The sequence below is a fragment of the Argiope bruennichi genome, chromosome 3 (genome assembly GCF_947563725.1).
Source record: "Argiope bruennichi chromosome 3, qqArgBrue1.1, whole genome shotgun sequence".
Lineage (NCBI taxonomy): Eukaryota > Metazoa > Arthropoda > Arachnida > Araneae > Araneidae > Argiope > Argiope bruennichi.
Genome location: NC_079153.1, coordinates 83,305,996 through 83,329,353, shown reverse-complemented (window position 1 = coordinate 83,329,353; position 23,358 = coordinate 83,305,996). Strand labels below are relative to the sequence as shown.

The 23,358-nt window shown below is 29.2% G+C and overlaps 1 protein-coding gene across 1 annotated transcript in view; it reads right to left on the bottom strand.

Moving 5' to 3' along the window:
- Positions 1–205: 205 nt before the first annotated feature.
- The window catches only part of LOC129962894 (lutropin-choriogonadotropic hormone receptor-like), a 50,844-nt gene continuing 27,691 nt past the window's right edge, over positions 206–23,358 (bottom strand). Inside the window, exons 4-6 of the mRNA XM_056076895.1 lie at positions 13,675–13,908; positions 12,854–13,389; positions 206–1,254 (exon numbers count right to left, since the gene is read on the bottom strand). Coding sequence (XP_055932870.1) covers positions 206–1,254; positions 12,854–13,389; positions 13,675–13,908 — 1,819 coding nt within the window. The remainder of the gene's footprint in view (positions 1,255–12,853; positions 13,390–13,674; positions 13,909–23,358) is intronic.

The following is a 23,358-nucleotide window of genomic DNA, read 5'->3' as shown; positions in this document are numbered from 1 at the left end:
GAGCAACTATTTACATCGAATTTGAGGAAAAACTATTTACATCGAATCTAATGATATGAGTCTGTTTTATCTCTTTCATCGTATTTTTAAGATGTGTAACACTGCTGCCCTTTAATAATATATCATTGTCAAGGAACACACACACACCAAATTGTTCTCATGAGCTTGAATATATATTAATCTGCAAATTTTGCAAGTTCCTCTTCTACATTTTTGTTGTATGAAACATAGGTTGATCTGGACTCAATATAGTGGGCATTTCTAAATGGACAAATCTGTGCTTGACTGGATGAGGAGAGCCTTTGTGTGTTGTGGTACTGTGAGAACTGCTGCTGTAATTTTTGCAACACTGACCACTATCCTCACTAGATGATGATTCTCTGTGAGGAAATACACTGGACCACAGATTGATGACATCTTCAACATCCTGGTCCTCCCACCCAGAATTTGAGAAAACATCTTGTTGACTGCTGAGATCGCTGGGGCGTAGCACCTTCATGGAATTATCTGTAGACATCTGGGAGGAACAAGAGTTGTTATGGTGCCAGTGACGAGAGCCGTCAGAAAATTGCAAAGGTGGAACATTGCAGGAAGAATATCGATCCTTCTTGTTTCGCGTCCATTCCTTAAAGCAGTCGCAACGATTGAGCAAGGTTAAAAAATCACGCCTGTATTGTGTGGTGAAGATGGCATACAAGAAAGGATTGGCACACGAGTTCAGTGGGTAGAAGAACACCAAAAGAATTTTCGATTTTGTGACATCTATCAGAGGATATCCTGAAACAGCAGTGGTGGCAAAAAACGCCACAGGAGCCCAGCACAAGAAGTCTGTGATCACCAGCATGGCCATTCGTTTTGCCACTGCCATGTCATTTGCTGTAGCTCGACTCTGATGCCGTATTACTGACATGTACATGTTGCCATAGCAGAAGAAGATGAAAGCAAAAGCCAAAGAATTGGTCACCAGCAGCACCATAAGGTAGATGACGTCTTTTACATTCTGGTTCTTCATTGGAAGGCAGATACTCGTTCGGGAGAAACCATTCACGTTGACTAAGGGTAAGAAAGCCATGGTGAGAGCAAAGATCCAACCGGCTGACATTATGTTGGCAGCTCTTCGCAGTTTTAAACGCTTGTTTAGATTGATGGCATATGTAATGGCATACCAGCGTTCTACGGATATGACTGTTAGAGTGTAGATGGATAACTCAGTAGCAAAGACCGTTAAGAATCCCGCCACTTGGCATCCATATCCTGTAAATGAAAAAAAAAACCCTTATTAATTTTTATAATTATTCATTAAATTTTCTTAAGGTGTACGTACACGAAGCTTTTTTTTAATTTTAAAAATCCAGTTTTTTCATAGTAGGTCATTAATATATGTTTAAACTCATTTCAGTGAGACAAAACTATATTACACTAATTATTAATTAATTAAATAATATTTAATGAGCTAATTAGCACATTTCTTGAAACATGATATCTTAAATTCTAATTTGTACAGACACACAATTCTAGTTGGAAATGATGCCTAATATTAGTCTTCATGTTGTCTGCCTCAATCAAGATATAAAAATATATAGTTTTTTTTAACAATTTTTTCATCAACGATGAATAGAAAAAGCGAGATTTTTTCTGTATTTTTAACTTTTAAATAGCTATTAGAATTTTTTTCTATAAATATAACTTTGATTGAAGCACGAAACATCTGCTGTTTCATGCAGATTATTTTGATATATAAATAACTATATTTGGTTCATTTCTTGTTGAGTTATGATTGTTTGAATGAAGCAACATAGTGGAAAAATATCATTCTTCATAAAATGAGTTTTAAAATATCCGTCACTAGAGTTTTTAATGAAAACACCTAAGAAAAATAATTATATCACGAGAAATATTTCGAATATTGACAACATCTTGGTATCGTTTGAAAGCTAAAGTATCAGAGAACATTATTAAACAATAAAAAAAATATTCAATATTTTGAGCGATTTTCGAAATTTCAAGTGTGTACATACACCATAAGTAATCATTTCTGCTGGCGATTCAAACTTTAATTTGGGCAAAAATGTTCTTTTCCTATAAAAAAAAAAACGTTTACAGGTGTTCTAATTGCAACAGCAAGAACAAAAATATCGAACATTTTTTAATTGAATCAAAATTGCATACGATAGTTTTCATTCACTCATAGTGAAGAGATGAAAAGTTCATAATTGCTTGCTACCACCGAAAGAAAATTTCGATAGCTACTGATATCACACTTGTCAGCTTTCGGTAAAATATGGCTTGATGTGTAGAATGTTGTTGATATGAATAAAAGAAGAAAATACATGATTCATTCTTTGAAATATCTTTCATGCTTTATTCTTAATATCTTTCTCTAAGATTTCTTTTAAAGCCCTCATTCTTCAGCCTTAAAGCACAGGTACCAAATTATATTAAATGCTTTACCAAATTTAAAAACTATAACCTCGTTCTATATTTCTTATTTTAATGCCGCTTTTCGTTTGATTTTAACAAACAAAACGAAAGAAACTTTTTCAAATAATGGGAAAACTTTGATTTGCCTTTAGCGATGTATCATCTAAAAATAGAATTGCATTCTACTTTTTTTAAAATTGTCTTTCCATCATTTCATAAGAAACGCAAAGTGATTAAAAAGGCTATTCCTTCGATCAGCAGAAGATTAATCTCAGAAATGACTTTTTTCTCTTCGAAGTTCCCTTCAGATATTTTGTTCTTATTTTTAATTTTGGTAAAAAGTATTGACAATCAAAATAATATTAATTTTGCATTTTTTTCTCCTTTAAATTAAGCTGGAAAATTTAGAAAATATGCATAGCTATATATTTATAAATTGCATAATATTGCTAGTGATGTTTCCGAAGCTATTCTGTTTCAATCATAATCAAAGCTATTTCTTTCTCTATAAATCTGTTCTTCACTTAAAAAATCGGGAGAGATATCTTCTAAATTTTCTCATAGACTCTTTAATAAAGGTTTATTTCCAAAGGTGTTATGACCAAAATTGTGAACAAGAATGCTCAGCTTTTTGTTATCGCTCTCCTTCCACTTCTTTCACTTTATCGTCTCCCACATGAGAATTATGTGCTTTGTAGTATAGTAAAGAAAAAACTTGGACTTATCTTTTAATTGCATGGAACTGGTTAACAATTGTTACAAGATATCGACTTTTGGCACGAATCTAATGAACACTTTTTGGCATTTAATCATTTGCATACTGTTAATACATTAATACCAGAAAACAAAATATGCATTTTGGACTATTTTTTACCATTTGAATCAGATACAGTACAACAATTGTAGATTACATACCACATTTCATTTATCTGAGTTACTACATTTATATGCATACGAAAATACAATATGGTAAATGGTCAGTCTCTTGTCAACTTCTGTTCAAAATTTGACAAGAATCTAATTTTTTTTCATGTAGAAACTGCGAGCCAAATTTCATTTCTCTAAGTTGTTACGTCTTTGAATGATCGCTTTAAAAAACATTCACGGCATACGACAAATGGTCAATTCTTGACACATTTGTTCCAAATTTAACACAGATTTTCATTTTAGATATAAATCTGTGCGTTAAATATTATTTATTTGCTCTTTATGTTTTTGTAGCTATTGTAGTCATTTGAAATCTGACAACTGAACAGATAGACTTCATCCGATTCATTTAGAATTTGAAAGAAATATACAAATTTGATGTTTTATCCATATATCAAATTTCATTTATCTAGCTCAAATCGTTTTTGAGTTATCGTGTTCACAGATAGACCGAACAAAAAACACCCTTTTTTTTAAAAAAAAGCATTTTTGTATTCAGGAAAGCCCGAAGTGCAAAGATTCGTAAAAATCTTGACTTTGAATTTTTTTTTTGATGATTAAAATGCTTTCGCTTTGCACACAAAAAATAAAAATATAAAACTCGAAGACGCTAAAATGGGATAAAGAAGTATTAAAGTTTTCAGAGGAACAACAGGAAAATGTTACAATTTCGAAGTGATTTAAAGATCTTGCCTAAATTTTCGAATATTGACAAAGACCACATCTGCTCCATATTGTTAATTATAACTTGATAGAATGAAAATCAGTAAAACATCATAAGTAGTTTTATGTCTTTCTTTTAAATATATTCAGAATTCTGTTCATATATGTGAAGCTATTTCTTGGTTTTCAAATGATTATAACTTTATGAAGAAAAATTATTTGATTAGGAAAATATATAAAATCTTCATCTGCAAAATGTTGAAATAAGTACCATTTCGAAAGAAATGAAACTAGGGAAAAAAAGGCGAACCAGTTTTAAATGTATAACTTATTTTATATGGCTATTTCTTTTCTGCAATTCCTTTAATGGTCTTCAGGTTTTAGAGAATTAATTTTTTATTTATTTTTCTTAAATGTTCTAATTATTTGATGGCTTCTACGAAATATACAAAAGAAAAAAAATATCATATTCCTCTAAATGTTCCGAATTTTGAAGAACCATTATCATGTATTAGAATTAAAAAAAGTTTTTTTTTTTCAAATTAAATCTATTTTTTTAATACAACAATTCTAAAATGAAACCAATAAAAGAGCAAAATGACAGAATGACAAAAATACATGTCAGTATGATAAAAACTGCAGATGTGAGATATCTGAAGCCTGTATAAATATAGATCTGCAAAATATTGTAAATATGTAAAAATGTAAGGTATTCCTCAATAAGAAGTCTATGTTTATCCTATGTGTTCATGTGCATGCGGTTAACTCAAAAGGAGAATGAGGTTGATTGATGAAATTTGGTGTACGATGATGGTACTGGAATTATTGACATGATATTTTAGAATAAAGTCTTTGATTGACAAGCAATTTATTTCTACAAATGTTAACGCAATTGTGCAAAATCGCAAAAAATTAGACAAATAAAATTTGATATGTGATATTTATTCCAAAATTTTTATTTCTGGGCCAAATATTTCAAATAGAAGAGACTCTCTTCCTAAACGCTATAACGCTCTCATCACCATACGCGACTGATATTAACGTCCAGTTTGAAAACAATATTTGGGTTAGTTTAGACCAGACCTCATTATTTTGAATTCCAGTCAGATGACAAAAGCGATAGTTGAATTGCCACTGCTTTCTCCAAACTTCAGTACTGCACAAACACGAGGGATTTTGGTTAGTAGTGTAACATTCCTCGTTTCTCAGTACTGATAAGACATTTACAACCAGCTGTGTCAACGCTGTTAAATACTAAACTCCTCGAGATAGCCAGATGGTGGATCTTTTCACCTGGGTGGTCTCGCATCTGTTCATTATCGACTACAGTGAAAGACCACATGTGGAATTTCTCGTCCAAGAGGTATTGATCGTACCTTCAAAGAGAAAGGGTAGCATGCAAACATCTGGATGCTAAATGTTTCTCATTGTGAAAGGACTATGATAACTCCGTGTTCCAGAATAGAGTTGTGAAAGGTGCGTCACACAAAGGACCTTCCCACGACCGACTGGCGCCGCTGAGAGAGCATATTGCTGAACCCCGATGGGCCGAAAGAGAGCTCAAATGACCAATGTAAATTAAGAGGTGGAGATTGTCGCCGAAATAAAGTGTGGAGATTTTTTTTTTTTTTTTTTTTTTTTTTTTTTGGAAAAAGAGAAGAAACCAATTGTAGGCGGACTGTTGGACTACGCCCACGAATTCGGAGTCCGAGAACCAACTTTTAAAGAAAGCCTTCGACTTTGACTGTTGTATCTCCTACTACAGAAGTAAATAATTATTTATTTAACCAAGATTAGAACAAGTTGTTCTTTGTATATATAGGGCTGTAAAATAAAGAATTGTCTGGAAATTCTGCTTCATTATTTGATCAGTCTAGATCAAGACATTACAGTAGCTTCACATTTAGCATGCACCAGGCCCACACATGCAAACAGTGAATGGAATCGGATTTAAAAAATACCAGTATGCTATCTCTATTTTTTTCAACGAAGTTAACTGCAAACACGCCATAGTTTGAAGCATATGAGGAAGTTGAAAAATAGTACTCCCGGTTGGTTTAAATTGGATATTGACTTTTTTTTATGAGCTGAATAATCAGCAAAGAATATATTTGATTCGTATCTCCTAAAGGATTGCCATGTGGCCTGATTGTAATCCACACATACCATCTAATGTACCATATCTTCTATCTAATGAGACTACTCAGGTCGCGGTGGCCTGATGGTAAGGTCTCGGCTTGTGAGCCGTAGGGTTTCAGGTTCGAAACCCGATTCTACCGAAGGACCGTCGTGAAAGGGGGTCTGTTGCACTTTAAATCCGTCATGCCAAACGTCCTCCCGCTGGTGTGAAGAGGGGGTGCCAGCTCCGGTGTCGTCCTCGTTATCTGACAACGGTTCAAAATTACGAAGTCCGTTCCTAAATAGCCCTAATGTTGCTTCATAACGGGACGTTAATATAACTAAACTAAACTAATGCGACTACTCATTCTTCTACTGTAGTTAAGTGATAGCTAAGAAGTGTTTAGCCTATAAATAGATGTCCCGAATATCAAGTTTGAATAACAGCAGCAAATTGCTAACATTTTAGGTTTACATATTTATTCATTGATTTTTTTCTCAAATTATATATTCTAACAATATATATATTTTTTCAATAGCAGTATTAGTCAAGACACAGGATATTTAAAATTCTTATTATCCCCAGTTTTATTTTTTAAGGAAAGTGATTTTTGCAACAAGGTTATTTTTTTAATAAATAAATCCAAATTAAATAAATGTGCTTTAAAAGTAATTTAAATAAACAGCAACTTAAATAAGTTATCACAAAACTATTTATAATAATCTTCGAATGCTATAAAGGAGGTGATAAGTATTCAAATAATTGCTCTTTTGCAGGCCTTTGAGCAGCACAATCAAATGATTTTCTACTCATTTCGATGCAGCCGTTTCGCTTGATACAAATCTAGGACGAGAACCATTTAAAAGCTAAATCCCGACTCCAGTCATCAATTCTAATATATCCGGCTAAGGATTTAATTACAAACTGTGACAGATGCCATCGGAACCTCCCAGTATACTACTTAGTAGAAAGCTATTAATGTCATTCAAAATCGATTGGATAGGGTGTCTATTAATAGAAGGTAGCTCTTGGGACACTGTGGGATCTGTGGCGATATCTACATTAATCTTACAAAGCAAAATCAATTTACGGTTGAATAATCATAATAATAAGTCTGAGGCAACCGGAGATATGGAGAAAATCAGTATAAAAATGGTGTTGTATTTCTCCTTGATATTAAGGGAGTTATGTCATAAGCATATATGTCATTTGTGGCGGTAGCTGGCTTTAGTATCTAGAGACCCTAGGCAATGCACAATATGAGATTATTTTGATAAATTGGTCAATTATTTTAAAAGTATTATTATGTATTTTTAGAATTTGTCTTTAGTATTTTGAGATGCTAGGCAATGCACAATATGAAACTGTTTTGATAAAATGGTCAGCAAATTTCAATTTCAAATTTCTACACATTTTTTATCATGTTAATAATTTATTTGTTGGTTATTTTTTTTATTTTTTAAAATTTTGAAAATTTATTTGTTTTTATTAGTGTATTGTGATACCAGAGAGCCCAGTACCCACAATTGCAATCCTGTCGATACTGCTTCGTTCAGTGGTGGCGGTGTGGTTGGCTGTACACAAGAAGAAGAAGTACACAGAATTGTACACAATACTATAAAAGCAACTACTTGATTTTATACATTCTAATGAATAAGTGAATGTAATGTAAGTGAATGTAAAATAAGATCCTCATCAATTATCTTAATAAAATGATAATATTATTATAATAATCGATCATTCACATAATTTTGATTTTTATAAACTACCAGAGGAAAATAAAACAGGAAAATAAAGTTTTTTACCAAACTATTAGCAACCATAGGCAACTAACTGTCTAGCCTGACTCGTTGAAAATCCATCACATGTTTTGTGAGAAAGTTTACTCACCATTTGATCAAAATGTTTAAATATTTCAGAAGCATTATGTTAAAATTAATAATAATAATTTTTTTCACTAAACACGAAGAATAATTTTTTTAGGTATAATCATGTTACTTTAATTGAAAAAAAATATATGATGTTGTATTCACATGAGAAGCGTTATGGTATATATATATAATCAAGCATCCAGATGGAAGTTGGATGATCTTACAAACTTTTACGTTCCTTTTTCTCCTAGAATATGCATCATCATGCATTAAAGTGTATCTTGAATAAGGATCATCATTAAATTTAAATCCAATATTTTGAATAAAAAGAAGCTTTGTAAAAAGTCTGTACTTATCGAGAAGATATTAAAAAAGAAGTGGTTTGCAAGGTTTTATTATGAGACATGCTTACTCTTTTTTAAAGATTGAATTCAAAAAGAAAAAAGATTCATCTACAGAAATGAAGTATCAGCTATTATATAAAATATATACGTGCTTCAGTTTGAATTGAAATGAATCAAGATAGTAAACATTTCATTCTGTCATACGCAATCCCATACGTCATCTCATGCTTTCTTTAAACTCTGTGCTTAAAATAGAGGAAAGGAGAAGACCACCATAATTGTGAGAAAAATATATTTTATGTAAATTATATGTGTAATGTTTAATTACACATATTACACATATACACAAAGAATTACACATATGTGTATATGTGTAAATTCTAAGGAATTTGAATTTTAAATGAAGTTAAGGATTTAATCTAGACAATAATAGGTATTTAAATTCTTTAAGCACTGAATGGCGTCAATAATAGATACTTGAACTCTTTAAGCCCCAAATCTAGTCAATAATTCTTTGTTGCACAAAATGAAAATAAATGATATCAGGCAATCCCACAGAAAGCCAATTTACTATTCCTTCTGTTAAATGCACATAAAAATGTATTTAGTTTTAAGAAATATATTCCTTGGTGGATTGTATTATGTATTGGAGGCTGTGTAGAAAATTAAGTAAATGAAGAAATTACCAAAATTCAAATCTGACTGGTTTATCTTTCCAATTCCATATTTACAATTACAATAACTCATATTACTATTATCTAAAAATCTGAGTTATATAAAAAATTCAAAAAAGAAATACAGTTTTCAAAACCACTGGCTCTAAATGTTCAATTTCTGTTACAGAGTATAAGTGTGGATAATTGAATGTTAAGACAAAAAGTTTTTTTTTATTTCTTGTTAATAAACCACATCATTTTAATAAACTACATCATTTCTTCCAACATGAAGGTGCATTCGTTGTTCGAATAGCAATGAGAATCATTTCAATTTATATTGGATAAGAAGAACAAGTAAAAAATGCTTGATTTGGCTTACATTTTGTCCCAGTTTGATAAAAAAAAAGATAAATTATTCTGATTGAAAATATAAACACTGGAAAGATTAACGTCTAGACTCCGTGCTAGGACGTTAATTACCTATGACTAAATCTTCCTTTGAGCACATTAGAACTAACCGTGCGATTAAAAACAATATGAATTGCCGCAAAACGCAAAAAAAAATTAGCATTCAATCTTAAAGTTGCACATAAGCCTTTTAATATGGTTATTATTTACAGTAATTAGATTCTATGTGTCACTAATACGGTATATTTCTTATTCATTAATCAGATCAAGAGGATTTATATTATCGATTAAAATTCAGAACTCAGAAAAAGATACTAAATCTCCTTTATATATGGGGGAAAAAAACAAGAAAAAAAAACGAGCTCGGAGTAGAAGGGCTGTAAGAATGGTTATAAAGATAACCTAATTGGCTCGAAATGCTCATCATTCAGGCTTATCAAGACAAAATGTCCAAGTGTACTTCGACATTTTGTTCGGGCAGGAACATTCCAAATTCGCTCAAACGATCGATTCGCTTAGTGTTTTTGTTCTCTAACTTTTAGTCGATGATCAAAGTTTATGTAGAGGAGGTTGCCACCTAAAAAAATTCTAGAAGAGCTTTAATTGTTCGGAAGCATTTTTAGTTTTGCGTGCAAGCATTCTTTCTAAGCTCTTATCTGTGTTGGATATCTTCAAAAATTAGAAGATGATCAATCATCACAAAAGAATGATGATTGCTTTAGCAAAGAGTTCTGTACTAATTGCATTTGCCTTTGTTAAAATGAAATGTAATTTGAGTTCAAGTAAGTAAATAATTACGATTTAAAAACAAACGAGTTCTTTTGTTATGATGGTGAGTTTTAAAGTGGATGAGTTCTGTAGAATTTCTTAATCTTTTCAAATTAATTAAATACATTTTAACTATATTCGAAAAAAAAGTTTCAAAACAAATTAAACTCAAGGACTGATAATAATTTTAATAAAGAGATTTTAATAAAATAAAATTTATATTTTTCTTAATATAAAGCAAATAAATTCTTCGGTCATAATTTACATTTAAATTACCTGGAGGAAAAGTAATTTAATTGCCATTACACGAAACACTTAAAATGGAATTACATACGTTATATAATAATAAAGGAAACATGAAACTTCTTCGAAATTGAAAATTTGATTTGTGAAATTTTTTTTAAATAACTTCTTAAAAATTTCACCACTTTCTCTTTCAAATTAAGGATATTTCAATAGATTCAAAAATATTTCATTTTATATCAAATATAAATTGGAGTGGTTTAAATTCATGAACTTCAAGTTTCCATATTTTATTTTTTTAATTACATATGCTCTAGGATCTTGGTATTAAAAGGTTTTATATTCTGATATAAAATGAATCCTTTTATCAAAAGAAAATTCACAACTTCATTGAATAATTATATTTACTTGAAAAAGCAAATGTAATGAAATAAGTTCATGAAAGAGTAACTGGATTTAAATACGTACGAAAAAATTACACTTAACATTTCGAATTTAACGACTGTAACTTTTTATTAATAATAAATTATTGATATTTATAATATTTTTTCTTTACTCTTTTAAAATTCATTTGTGAGAAAACATATTATTACTATTACGACATGCAAATGAAATATTTTTAAATTAAATTATTCAGTTGAATTTTGAATGCGTAATCTATTTCTCTCTATAATTTATGAAACAAATCAGGATTTAAAGATTTCTATATCTTCAGATATTCTTCTATTCAAATTAATTAATTGAATAATTTAGCACTATTTTTAACAATTGTGTTTATTTTTTAATAACAGAATATTAATATTCGTAATGGTCAAGTAAAACAAAAATTAAATGGAAGAAAGGTTGTAATCAAATTAAAATTACACAAAAGAGAAATTTTGAAGAAAGTTTATAGTAAAATTTTTGATAAAAGACTTGTAAAATGTATTTGAAATGCATAACTGTTGTTTCGTTTATCAAATTTTTGTTTCGTTCGTTTGTATGGTTTCGTTTCGTTTTCGTTCGAGTTTTGTTTCGTTTGTACCAAAATTTTTGTTTCGTTCTGCTATATGAGGTATACAAAGACCGATCGAGAAAATTCAGCATCGAGATTTTGACGTATTTTCGCCTTTCAAAACTCCCAGAATCTGAAAAACATGTTTTTGAAATTATGTTTACATACAAACACAGTAACTCAAAAGTATTTTAAGCTATGGTATAAAATCTGTATACCATATTTGTAGATTTTTAGGAAACAATAAGTGGTATCCATTCATAAGAACGTTGTATTTTTTTCTGGCTAAATGCAAGACATTATAACAAATAATATAAGGTGTTAAAAGCTGAAAAAATAAAATTTGGTTCACCATTTTAGCACTGATGTATCTTAAAAATAGGAAAAATAACGGAAACTTTTTGTTTCAGCATTAATATAGTTAGGAAGTTTTGCTCCAAATTTTTGATTTCACATCCAAAGGGTTTTAAAAATAGATGAAATTGTTTGAGTACGGCCAGTCTCAAATGTTGATAACTGAAGGGAAGAGAGAACTGCCTATTTTAATACCAGAAGATATCAAGAAATGCGAATCATTTGCATATAAATTTATTAAAAATATAATAAATTAAATAAAAGAAATCCAAAGACTTACATTTTTTTTTTAAATTTCAAAAAGTGGCCCTTGCAAAACTAATTTTTTAAAAACAGAATCATTTATTTTACAATCTAAAAAAGTTATTAATTACCGCTGACCTTAAGAAAAGTTTAAAAAATGGCTCTATGCAACCTTAAACAGTAGATCTGTATGAAATTTTGACAGTCCATCAATCTGCATATGCATGTAAAAGAGATAATTTAAAAACTCATCGATTTAGATAAATGAAATTTGTTATGTGTTATTGCTACTAAAATTGCAGTTATTTTTATAATTTTATTTTAATCGATCGAAAAAAGTAATCTAAAATATATGGTCGGTTTTTCGCACAGTACTATGTTGTACTAAATACTCTTTCGTTGGACTCTGAAGATAAAAATTTGAGTATTCGTAAAATTCAAGTTTGCCCAAGGCCCACAATTTCTTTGAAAGAAGAGAGAAGATAACACATTTATTGGATAGTATGCAAGAAAGTTTTGAAGAGACCTGTTCCAATGATAAGAAATTGCTCAAAAAATAAAAAAAAATATTCTGTACTATTATTTGGCATTCTTATTTGCCAGTAAATCAATTACATGTCGGCTGTTATATACTCACTTCTTAAAAATAATTTTTTGTTACAGCGATAACTTTCTAACTTTCGTTACAGCGATACTGGAAATTAATGCTAATTGAGTAATAAATAGTATTCAGTAATAAATAGATCTATTTGAATATACATTAATGGTACAATAATAAAGTACAAAAGATTAATGAAATTCTTAGTTATTATTTAATAAATAGAAAATATGGCATAAATTACCATGTTGCCAGTCTATGGCGTAATTGAAATATGTGCCAATGCTGTGTAGGTCCATGGCAGCTATCATCAGTAAATAAACTCCCATGCAGAAATCTGCAAATGCTAAATTGCACATCAGGAACTTGGAGACGCTGTTGCAGGCTCCTGTGCTCATAAGTACAACCATGACAGCTACGTTACCCATGACAGACGTCACCACAACTATCCAAACAGCGATTCGTAACAACGTATTCCCCATGACATCTTCACAAGGATTGAATGCATCTGGAGATGGAAAGCATTCCACATCGCGGTAGTTTTTAGAGAGTTGTCCACAGAATGCTTCGAGTTCAACTTCGGATATCACAGCAACGGTTGTGCCATGGAATACTCCTTCAAAAGGATTCTCGGGTATATTCTTCTGGAGGCCAGGTTTCCGTCTTTTTAAGTGTAAATGGTTTCCAAAGAAATCTTCTGTGTCAGTCATGTTTAGCCAATAGTCTTGATAAAATATTGTATTTGGTGACTTAGGTACGCCACCCCATTCAGCTCGACGTCTATAAATCTTCTTCGGTATCTTTCTTCTTGTAAGTGCTTCTTCTGGGACGGGAGTGGTATAAAGATGGTCTTTCAGATGTCTTTTGTGATGTTTCTCCCTAGGATTCGCAAAGTAAAAATTCGAATCGGTGTAAGAAAGAGGAGTGTCAAGTTTGGCTACAGGGTCTCCCCATCCATCGTTTCTTATCACTAGACCTTGTCTTTTTCGAAATTCGCCGTTTTCGCTTGATTTCTCAGTTGCTGGCATTGGTGTGGTTGTGCTTGGGTTTTGGTTGCAATACAACTTCTGCACATTTTCTTTGAAAGCTGTATACTTAGAGAATTCTTCTGGATCATGCGTGGCTGGAAATTTAAAAGCACAGCAGTGATAGGGGTAGGTCAAATATGCTTCCTTGATGTACTTGAAGTGGTAAACAGAGGGGAACACTTTCAACGGATAAACTTCCGTCAGTTTGAGTACTTCCAGTTCTTCTAAGCCCTTGGTTGGTAAAGAACTTATGCTTGTTTCAGAGAGATCCCTAGATACAAAATACAAAAAGCTAATCAGTAATTTTTTTTTAAATCAGCATGGACAGATAAAGAGAAACATTATATATGAAAAATAGTACCAGAAAAGAAGATCCAATAAGAAATAAATATTTAAATATATCGAATTATTAGTTGACGTATTAATCTCAAAGCATAACATCTATAGTAATGACCTCTAATTTGGTTATTATCTTGTTAATTATATATTTTTTTTAAGAAAATGAATTCGTTTATTATTCAAAAATGGATTTGCCTGGATAGTAAAAGAAAAATAATTCGATTTGAAAGTTCCCAAAGCCTACATATTTTACGATTAGCAATTATTATTATTATTATTATTTTACTTTATACATAATTTTCTGAATGTTCTGACAAGATTACTGGGACAATATCATAAAGTAATAGATAATAATTCAAATATTTTCATTGTAGAAAAAATAATATATATATATATATATATATATATATATATATATATGCATTTTGCATTCTAAACAAACTAATAATGGAGTCGTATCATCTGAATTGAGCGCTTTCTTTTATTTAAAAGTATTTAAATAAAAGCTTTACTGTAAGAGTAAATTCCAACAAGCAACCATTTTTAACAGATTTCCTGTGTGGTTCTGGCATTTTCTTCTCAGGTTTTGAGTAGCCACTATCACCTGCGTGCAGTAATGTGGGTAGAATTCTCCCTATATCAGCCATGCATTCGAAATAAGCGAGAATAAATAATAGTATGCTCTTGTCGTTGTAGACTCAAATTTTAGAGAAAGAATAATTGGCTGAAGGGAAATTCTCAAGATCAATTATGGCTTAAAATTATTAGCTAACTCAGAGTTTTCAATACCAAAAAAGAATTAGAAGGGAAAGGATAATAACATATAAAGACTGTCTTTATCTTAAAGCAGTAACTAGACTGATTAATCATTACTAGTATACTTCACCTTTATTGCTTCAATTACTGGAAGTTCAAATCCTACAGATGGTAATAATTTTCTAGTAGCAATTTCTCATATGACATCATGATATCTTTTTAATTCTCTTCTAAAATATATTATTTATGCTTTTGCTATATTTATAGATTTTGCTATATTTATACACTTTTTATTTGACATTTTTAAACAAAACATTTACTGATATTGAGCAATAAAATATCACCATTAATGTGGGCAATATTTAATATTAACTACTCAACATTGCATAATATTCATATAAAACTTAAAATAATGGAAACAAAATGTTTCACAGAATAATCTGAGCTAAAGAAAATTCCACAGGAGTATCATCATGAAAAGAAACTTTTAATAACAATAGCTAAACAATTTACGAAGGCGTTAACTTACAATTATTATTATTTATTTAACAAGAAATCATAAAATATTTTGATATAAAAATAGTTTACTTCTTCGTGTACCGAATCCGTACTGAAATATAACAAAGGAAAAAAAAAGAATTATATACATTTTTACATAATCAGAACTCTTTATCATTACAAAGATTATATTTAATATATTTTTCGATGGCGAAACTTATCTTCCAATGACTGAATTCTGTTATAATTAAAAACGATTTATTTTGCAATTCATCTGGAAATCGTTTCTAATTTTTCGAATCACATTGCTGCCTGAAGCGATGTTCAGCAAACTAATTAAACTATTTTTTTAGTGTGAATGCAGTTAATTTACCGAGGAAAATCAGCTACAAAAACCTAATTGAATAAGTATTTACATTGGTAAACTATTAGTGGAAATTGATAAACTAATTAATTTGGAATTTTTGTCAGTTCTTGGACCAGAAACAATTCATTATTTTCCAGATGCTACCGAAATATTTCATTATGTTTAGGATCATAGTTTTACTTGTTCCAAACAATAACTGCTTTCATTTTCTCTGTTTTTTTTAAAATCTATTTTCTATTTGTTTATGTTTACAAGTGGCACTTTTATTGCTAAAAATAGTTTATTTTTCCTTAAATCACGGGCGTCTGAAAATAAACAATTAAAATTAATTCACTCATATTAAAATTCATTTTATAAAAAAAATATTTTTATGCAGAATTTTTCGGAACTTGGTATTTTTTAATATACAATATTACGTACTGATTTCATGGGTTATTGCTTGTCTTATATAAATTAAGACTTATTTATTTTTAAAAAAACAAGATCAAGTGGGATATTTTAAGCCGTCCATGAATTTTCCCCAATATTATATTTTCCAATGGTATGAATGATATATTAAATAAAAAAAAGATGCTAAATATCTTTATTTTTAGAAGTAACATATTTAATTACATATCTGACCACTTTCTTACAATGCGTGAGGAATAGCTTTTAACTATTTGAATTAGGTTGAAATTATTTGATTAATAGATTTTAATTAGAAGCGCATGCGAATGGAAAAGGCGGAATAAATGAAATAAAAAAAAGGAAACATTTCTTAAAGTTATATTTTTCTTATCATATTTCAATTTCTTTTTAATCAAAGAGGATACATTAAGAAATATCGAAACGTAAATCCAATGAACAAAACTGAATATTTAAAATATATGCTTCTGAATAATTTTTATATGTAAATACTGTTATACTTTTACTGAACTATTGTCAATTTTTTTTACACTATACAATTTTGCTTTAATGCTAAATTTTATGATAATATTTAATAAGAAAAATAAAGAGATATTCTAAACGAAACTGCCAGTTACTGAAAATAATATATAAAATGAAAATAATTTTTAGCTTAAGATAAATATATTTGGAAGTATAAAGAAAATCTGATTATTAGATAGATAGGTCACTGCCTAGAAATCTCTCAAATTTGGAGGCCTTGAAACTACGAAATTTTTTGTGATATTTTCAGTGTAATTTCATTTTGCACTTTCACTGAATTTATAAAGATAGAGAACGCTAACTTATTCAAATAAAAATGAAATATCTCTAAAATTAAAAAAAAATAATCCAGACAGCATTTCTAATTAATTAATCTTGCGAGCTTTATAATATTAAAAATTATGTTGTTTTATAAATTAAAAAATACCCTATTCAATAATTAAAAATTGTATATTAAAATTGTACGAAAGAGTTTTGTCATTTTCAGTATAGAATTATAATTACAAAATTAATTTTTGATTTAAATTTTGTATTTTTTTATACATGATATATTGAAACCAGCTTTCTTGCACGTGATCTGTAATTTAACATTTTGTTATTTTAATTTGTAACAATTAGCTCTTTAAAGCTACTTTAATAGAAATTAAAGTCAATAAAAGTTTTGATTTCGACAGCTGGAGAAGGGGAAAATGAGGGGGAGGCGCTAGAATCGCATTGCCGCCTACCTACAGGGTCCTGAGAATAAAAGTGCATTTGAATTAAATACAAACATAATTTTATGATCAACAGATAATTTTAGAAAGTTATAAGCGATTTCTTTTGGGAAATATCGATCTTTATATTTCGTATATTTCAGAAAGGTTATGTCAGAAATATTTGAGATATATAAGCTCAAAGTATTGCGAATATCATACATTCAGTTAGATACGCACACAAAATTCACAAATTAAAATCTCTTCATATTTTTAAATATAAGAATGAATAATGCAGCAGAATTACTAAACAAATAAAGTAGTTCGGAAATAGAATGAATAATCTAGTTATTCTTTTTATAAATATAATGGCGTATCCCTCGATTCAACACATCGCATTCTTTATTTATGTACACCCATAGTGAAATGTAATTATGAGAAAGAACAATGCATCTCTGAAAGATTTAAAATTTAATATTCGAATTTGAACTGTCAAAGAGTAGTTCAAAAGAAAGAAAAGAGTTTTGTCGAAAATTCTGCTCTTCTAGATTGTATTAGTATAAATGAATTATATACAGAAATAGAAAATACTATTTCTAGAGAATACACGATAATTTATTTAAAATATCAATATTTATTCTATTATATGGGATATTACAAAACATAGAAATTAAAATGTCATAATTTTTGTTTTCTAGAAGATCTAGATTAAACATGATTTGTTCAATCATCTCCTACGTAAAATTTGCAAACTGAATCATAACCAAATTTTTCAGAAATATTTTACTGAATAAGCAATTTAGATATCTGAAAGGAAATATGCTTCATAATTTAGTTGATGAGGGCAATGGAGAATGGCACAACCGTTCATTTTTGAAAACAGTACCAGCAATAGCATTTTTTTAAAAATCGAAAAATCAATATACAGCACAAGCATTATTTTTATCATGTGTTATGAATTGTCGCTTGTTCAGTAATTGCAAGCCCAATTTCACTCAGCATTTCATTTGATTTGTAGAGCCTTCTAAGTTTGACTATAAAATTCCAAATTCTTCAAGACACATTATTATTCGACGAAACTATGCAATTGTAAGAGGACTGTTTTATTTGTTGAAAGGCCTTAAGCATAGTTAAAGCATTTTTATTTCTTTTGATAAAAGAGCTTGACGAGAAACACTTGATGTGGTAAAGTTAAATGAAATAGTCGCTGAAATCGTAGTTTAATGAAAAATTGCTTCTTGCATTCGTGATTAGGAAGGAGAATTCAAATACTTTCAACTTTTTTACTACTTATGAATACAAAAACGAAATTTTCTCCCATCTGCCAAAATGTAAAGAAATTTTTCGCCTTTTGAATTGAAAACTGCACACTCGGGAGAGTGTATTAATAAAATTTGATTTCGATTAACCATTAGTATTTGTACAGGAGGTAACTAAAAACTCTTTGCTTAGTTTGGATTATTCTCTTTACTGAATAATTTATATTTAAACTACTAAATTATGATAAATTTTCCATAATCAACACAGTTTAGGATTTTTGATTAAATATAATAGCATCTTAAAAAGTTTGGCATTGTTCAATGACCAACACGATTAAAGATTCTATAATCAGAAAATCTGAGCAATAATCTTAACATTTTTTTATAATGTCATCATTTTTATAATGTCATGTATTTAACATCTCGTTAGAAATTTAGTTTACATCATAAATATCATATACAGTACACTCCCAGCCTAATGTGGCGAACAGCAGACCGGATATCTAAAAAGCTGGCTTGGCCGGTGTTCTATGAACTCATTTCTTTGCCACCAATTCCAGAAGACAAAGATTTTTTTACCAAAACTCACTGCTACAATACGCATTTTCTCATTTCTTATTGAGTATTAAGTCCTCCATTTATCTCAAGCCGCGTAGAATGTGAACGCGGCCGTGATCCGGTGAATCATAGAAGCAATTGCCGGTAACGTATCGAGTTAAAATAGAAGGCTCTCTATTGGTGGTTTATATATGTTTAAGAATATAAACTGTTCACATTTTAACATAAATTATGTAATGCCTGACTTGGATGCAGGAAACATAAACAAAACATTAATGTAAATCGTAGGCCTAATCCTTAAGAAAATTGACCCAATCTGATTTTATTTTTTTCTGGTAAATGATTACATATATATGAAAAAGTAACTCTAAGATACGAGTCAAAACCTAGAGTCTTTAAGGTTTTAAAAAAGTTCTTAATAGAAGAGTGTTTCTGCATTTTAACCCTCTTCCAATACCTTGGAAATGTTGTCAATGCAACGCCTTCCTTTTCTCCTTTAATGGCTATAAAAGCAAAGAAAACTAGGGCCGATAGTACGGAAGCCCAATAGTCGCGAATTGGATAGTCAGGAGTTTACAGTACTTTAATGCAATGTATCATATTTAAAAAGTAATAAATTACATAGAGAAGATTTGTTAAGTTATGATTAAAGTTTCGTATTTAACAAATTTTCTGTTATATAGACACATTACTATAAGGAAGGTTGAATTTCCATTCATTCCATAGAATCTAGATATTATTTATCGCAGCGGTTCCAACCTTTTTTTTTTCAATAACTCTTAATTAGTCTCTATGTTTTTCAATTTTTTTCCCTACAGCTAAATATGTAGTCAGAGAAGAACACAATTGTAATCCCTACTCATTGACTTTGACATATCCTCTGCAGCAGCAAAAAGGTTATGTAGAGTAAGAAGACATTGGATATATAAGAAATAAGATATCAGAAGAATAAGAAGGTTATGTAGAGTAAATAAAAAACAGAAAGGGTTAAATTGACCTCAAATGAAAGCATAAGCAACGAAAATCACATTAAAATTTTAAATTTTTTTCTCAATGTTGCATTTTAAAAATAATAAAAATTTCATAAACCTAACGAGTTTAAACAGATGACTTAAAATAGTTCCATATAAATTTTATCAATTTAGCAACCTATAAGGTAAATTTTATTTCATCTCTATTTTTATGCGATGATCTTATACTTATATTCATGTAAGGATAAAAGGATCTGTTCGCAACATTGTAACGTGATACGTTGTTGTCATTGCTTTTTTGTAGTTTAAAACTAATCTTTCAGACATAACCTCCAATATCTATTCTGATGTAAAGATGAAATGATCTGTTCGCAATGCTGCAACATGATACATTGTTGTCATTGCTTTTTCCCCCTTAGTTTGAAACTAATCTTTCAGATTTAATCTTCTTTAGCAATTCTGATGTGAAGATAAAATAATCTGTTCGCAATACTGTAACATGACACGTTGTTATCATTCCTTTTTTCCCCTTAATTTACAAGTAATCTTTCAGACTTAATTAGTTTTAACTTCCCACATGAACATAGGAAACAAAATCCTGTAACTATTATTTCATTTTAATTCTATTTTATGTTTTCTGACAATACTAACATTACCTCCGAGCATTTCTACGGTTATGCTTACCATTAATTGGAATGTCATGTTGCAGTAATGTATCTTAATTTAGTAAGAGGAATTACAAACTGAATATAGTTACATAAGATCTGTTTAATGTATTATGTTTAATACTACATTTACCGATTTTATAACATATTTAAGGAGCTATAACATTATAATAAAGTAATATTTATCATATTACCAACAACATTATTTTTAAAATTCATTGTGCGTTCTTTTGTATGTCCTTTTTTTTTTAAATAAATTTTAACGTGAAATAACTGAAAGAAAAAAAGATGACTCAAATAAACGAATTCGAAATCTAAAATTGAAATTAATAGGTGACAATAACAATAATATAAATAAAAGTAAATGAAAAAGCATTTTAGATAATTTTTCCCTATAAAATAATAAAATAAATATAAAAATAAGACTCATTTTCTCAATAATAAATTTTTCTTTTGCAAGAACTGTGATGCAATATTTATATATATAAATGTAAGAAAGATAATAATCAAAAACAGCATATTATATTGTAACATACTTCAAGAAGACTCAAGCTAAAAACTTACTCAAGCTAAAAATACTGTCTATGCTTCAGATTATCATAGATAATGAATTTATTACTGAGAAGTATATTAAAAAATGGAAATTGTTTTATTAATTATAATATAAATTTAGTGTTATGTTTATTAACTGGGACAAATTTCATTTTTCATAAAATTCAAAATTTCACAGGAATTTCCTGTCTGAAATTGATTTTAACTGTATTTTGTTAAGAAGGAAGACTAGCCTTAATTATTCTAAACTATTTTGACTATGAGATTGTCAGTCGTATAGCCTTTTCTTTTCGATTGGGGTTTAGCTGCAGTTAGAAATGATCATATGATGAAGGTGCCTGTTTCTCATATGTTAGAATTGTTACCTTAAGTCAACATACGTCTATGACTATTATGGATATTCTTCGAAAAAAACCCCATTGTTTATAAGATTTTTAATCAAGCAAACAAGTTTGGTTTACTCTCTTCAAAACGAACAAGTAAAAGGGAATGCAAACTTAAGACAACAATGAAATAGTAAAATACAATTTCACAAGTTAAAATGTAGTTCTTCTAACATAATTATTAACTATTGGTGCAAGATTTGATTCGTGGACAGTATAACAAAGCTTATTAAAGCAGGATATGGGCAACAGCGATTTCAAAATAATTATTACCACCTGCAATCAGGCGAAAATGTTTATATTTGTTCAAGACAGCAATCCTGAACTTCGCAAGACTGTAGAAAGTTTGTATTCAGCGATGACAGGCCATTTTTTTTACTCAAAATTTTCAATAAGACTGTAGAAAGTTTGTATTCAGCGATGACAGGCCATTTTTTTTACTCAAAAGTTTCAATCAACATTTGTTAGACCCATCAGGAAGCAATATCTTAATCAAAAAATTAAGCACTTTCACAGCAAATATTTTGGGTGTATTTTGCCTCTGGAGGACTTAGTGACTTTTTTTACACAATTTTGTCTTTTAGTATTGAAATATTCAAAATTAGAAAACTAAATTGTACTTTTTATGCAAGCGTTTGCTGACGAAGTTAGTGTTTTTCAATATGGACTTGCTTCTCATTATAATTCAAAGCTGATAAAATTTTTTTTAATGAAATGAAATTAACATTTTGGATTCGCCGGGTAATTACCTAGAAGTAAAGAGCATTGAAAAATTATTGTGAAGAGACATATGAATAAGATGAACTGCTGAACTTAGAGACAAAAGATGAAGAATGCCATAAAAGTTTGATTTTTGGAGGATAACGTCAAAAATTTATGTTATAAATTAGGGAACTCCATACTGAAATGTGTATAGGTTAATATTAAAGATAGAGGAAGATATATTTTACAGTAAATTGAAATGCCACGCATGTAAGTAAACTTATATTAATTAAACTACATATATGAAAATTTCTGCATTTATTACAAATAATTTGCAAATACTGTATATTGTACTTTATATAAGTATTTATAGTTATATTACATAAGTATATATTATTATATGTTTATAAATTATATTTTCGTATGCATTCTGAAATCAATTATTCTTACTGCTCAACTAAGAGACAAAAGAGGAAGAATGCCATAAAAGTTTTGTTTTTGGAGGAGGATGTTAAAAATTTGTTATAAATTAGGAGACTCCATACTGAAATGTGTATAGGTTAATATTAAAGATAGAGGAAGATATATTTTACAGTAAATTGAAATGCCACGCATGTAAGTGAACTTATATTAATTAAACTACATATATGAAAATTTCTGCATTTATTACAAATAATTTGCAAATACTGTATATTGTACTTTATATAAGTATTTATAGTTATATTACATAAGTATATATTATTATATGTTTATAAATTATATTTTAGTATGCATTCTGAAATCCATTATTCTTACTGCTCAACTAAGAGACAAAAGAGGAAGAATGTCATAAAAGTTTGGGTTTTGGAGGATAACGTCAAAAATTTATATTATAAATTAGGGGACTACATATTGAAATGTGTATAGGTTAATATTAAAGATAGAGGAAGATATATTTTACAGTAAATTGAAATGCCACGCATGTAAGTAAACTTATATTAATTAAACTACATATATGAAAATTTCTGAATTTATTACAAATAATTTGCAAATACTGTATATTGTGCTTTATA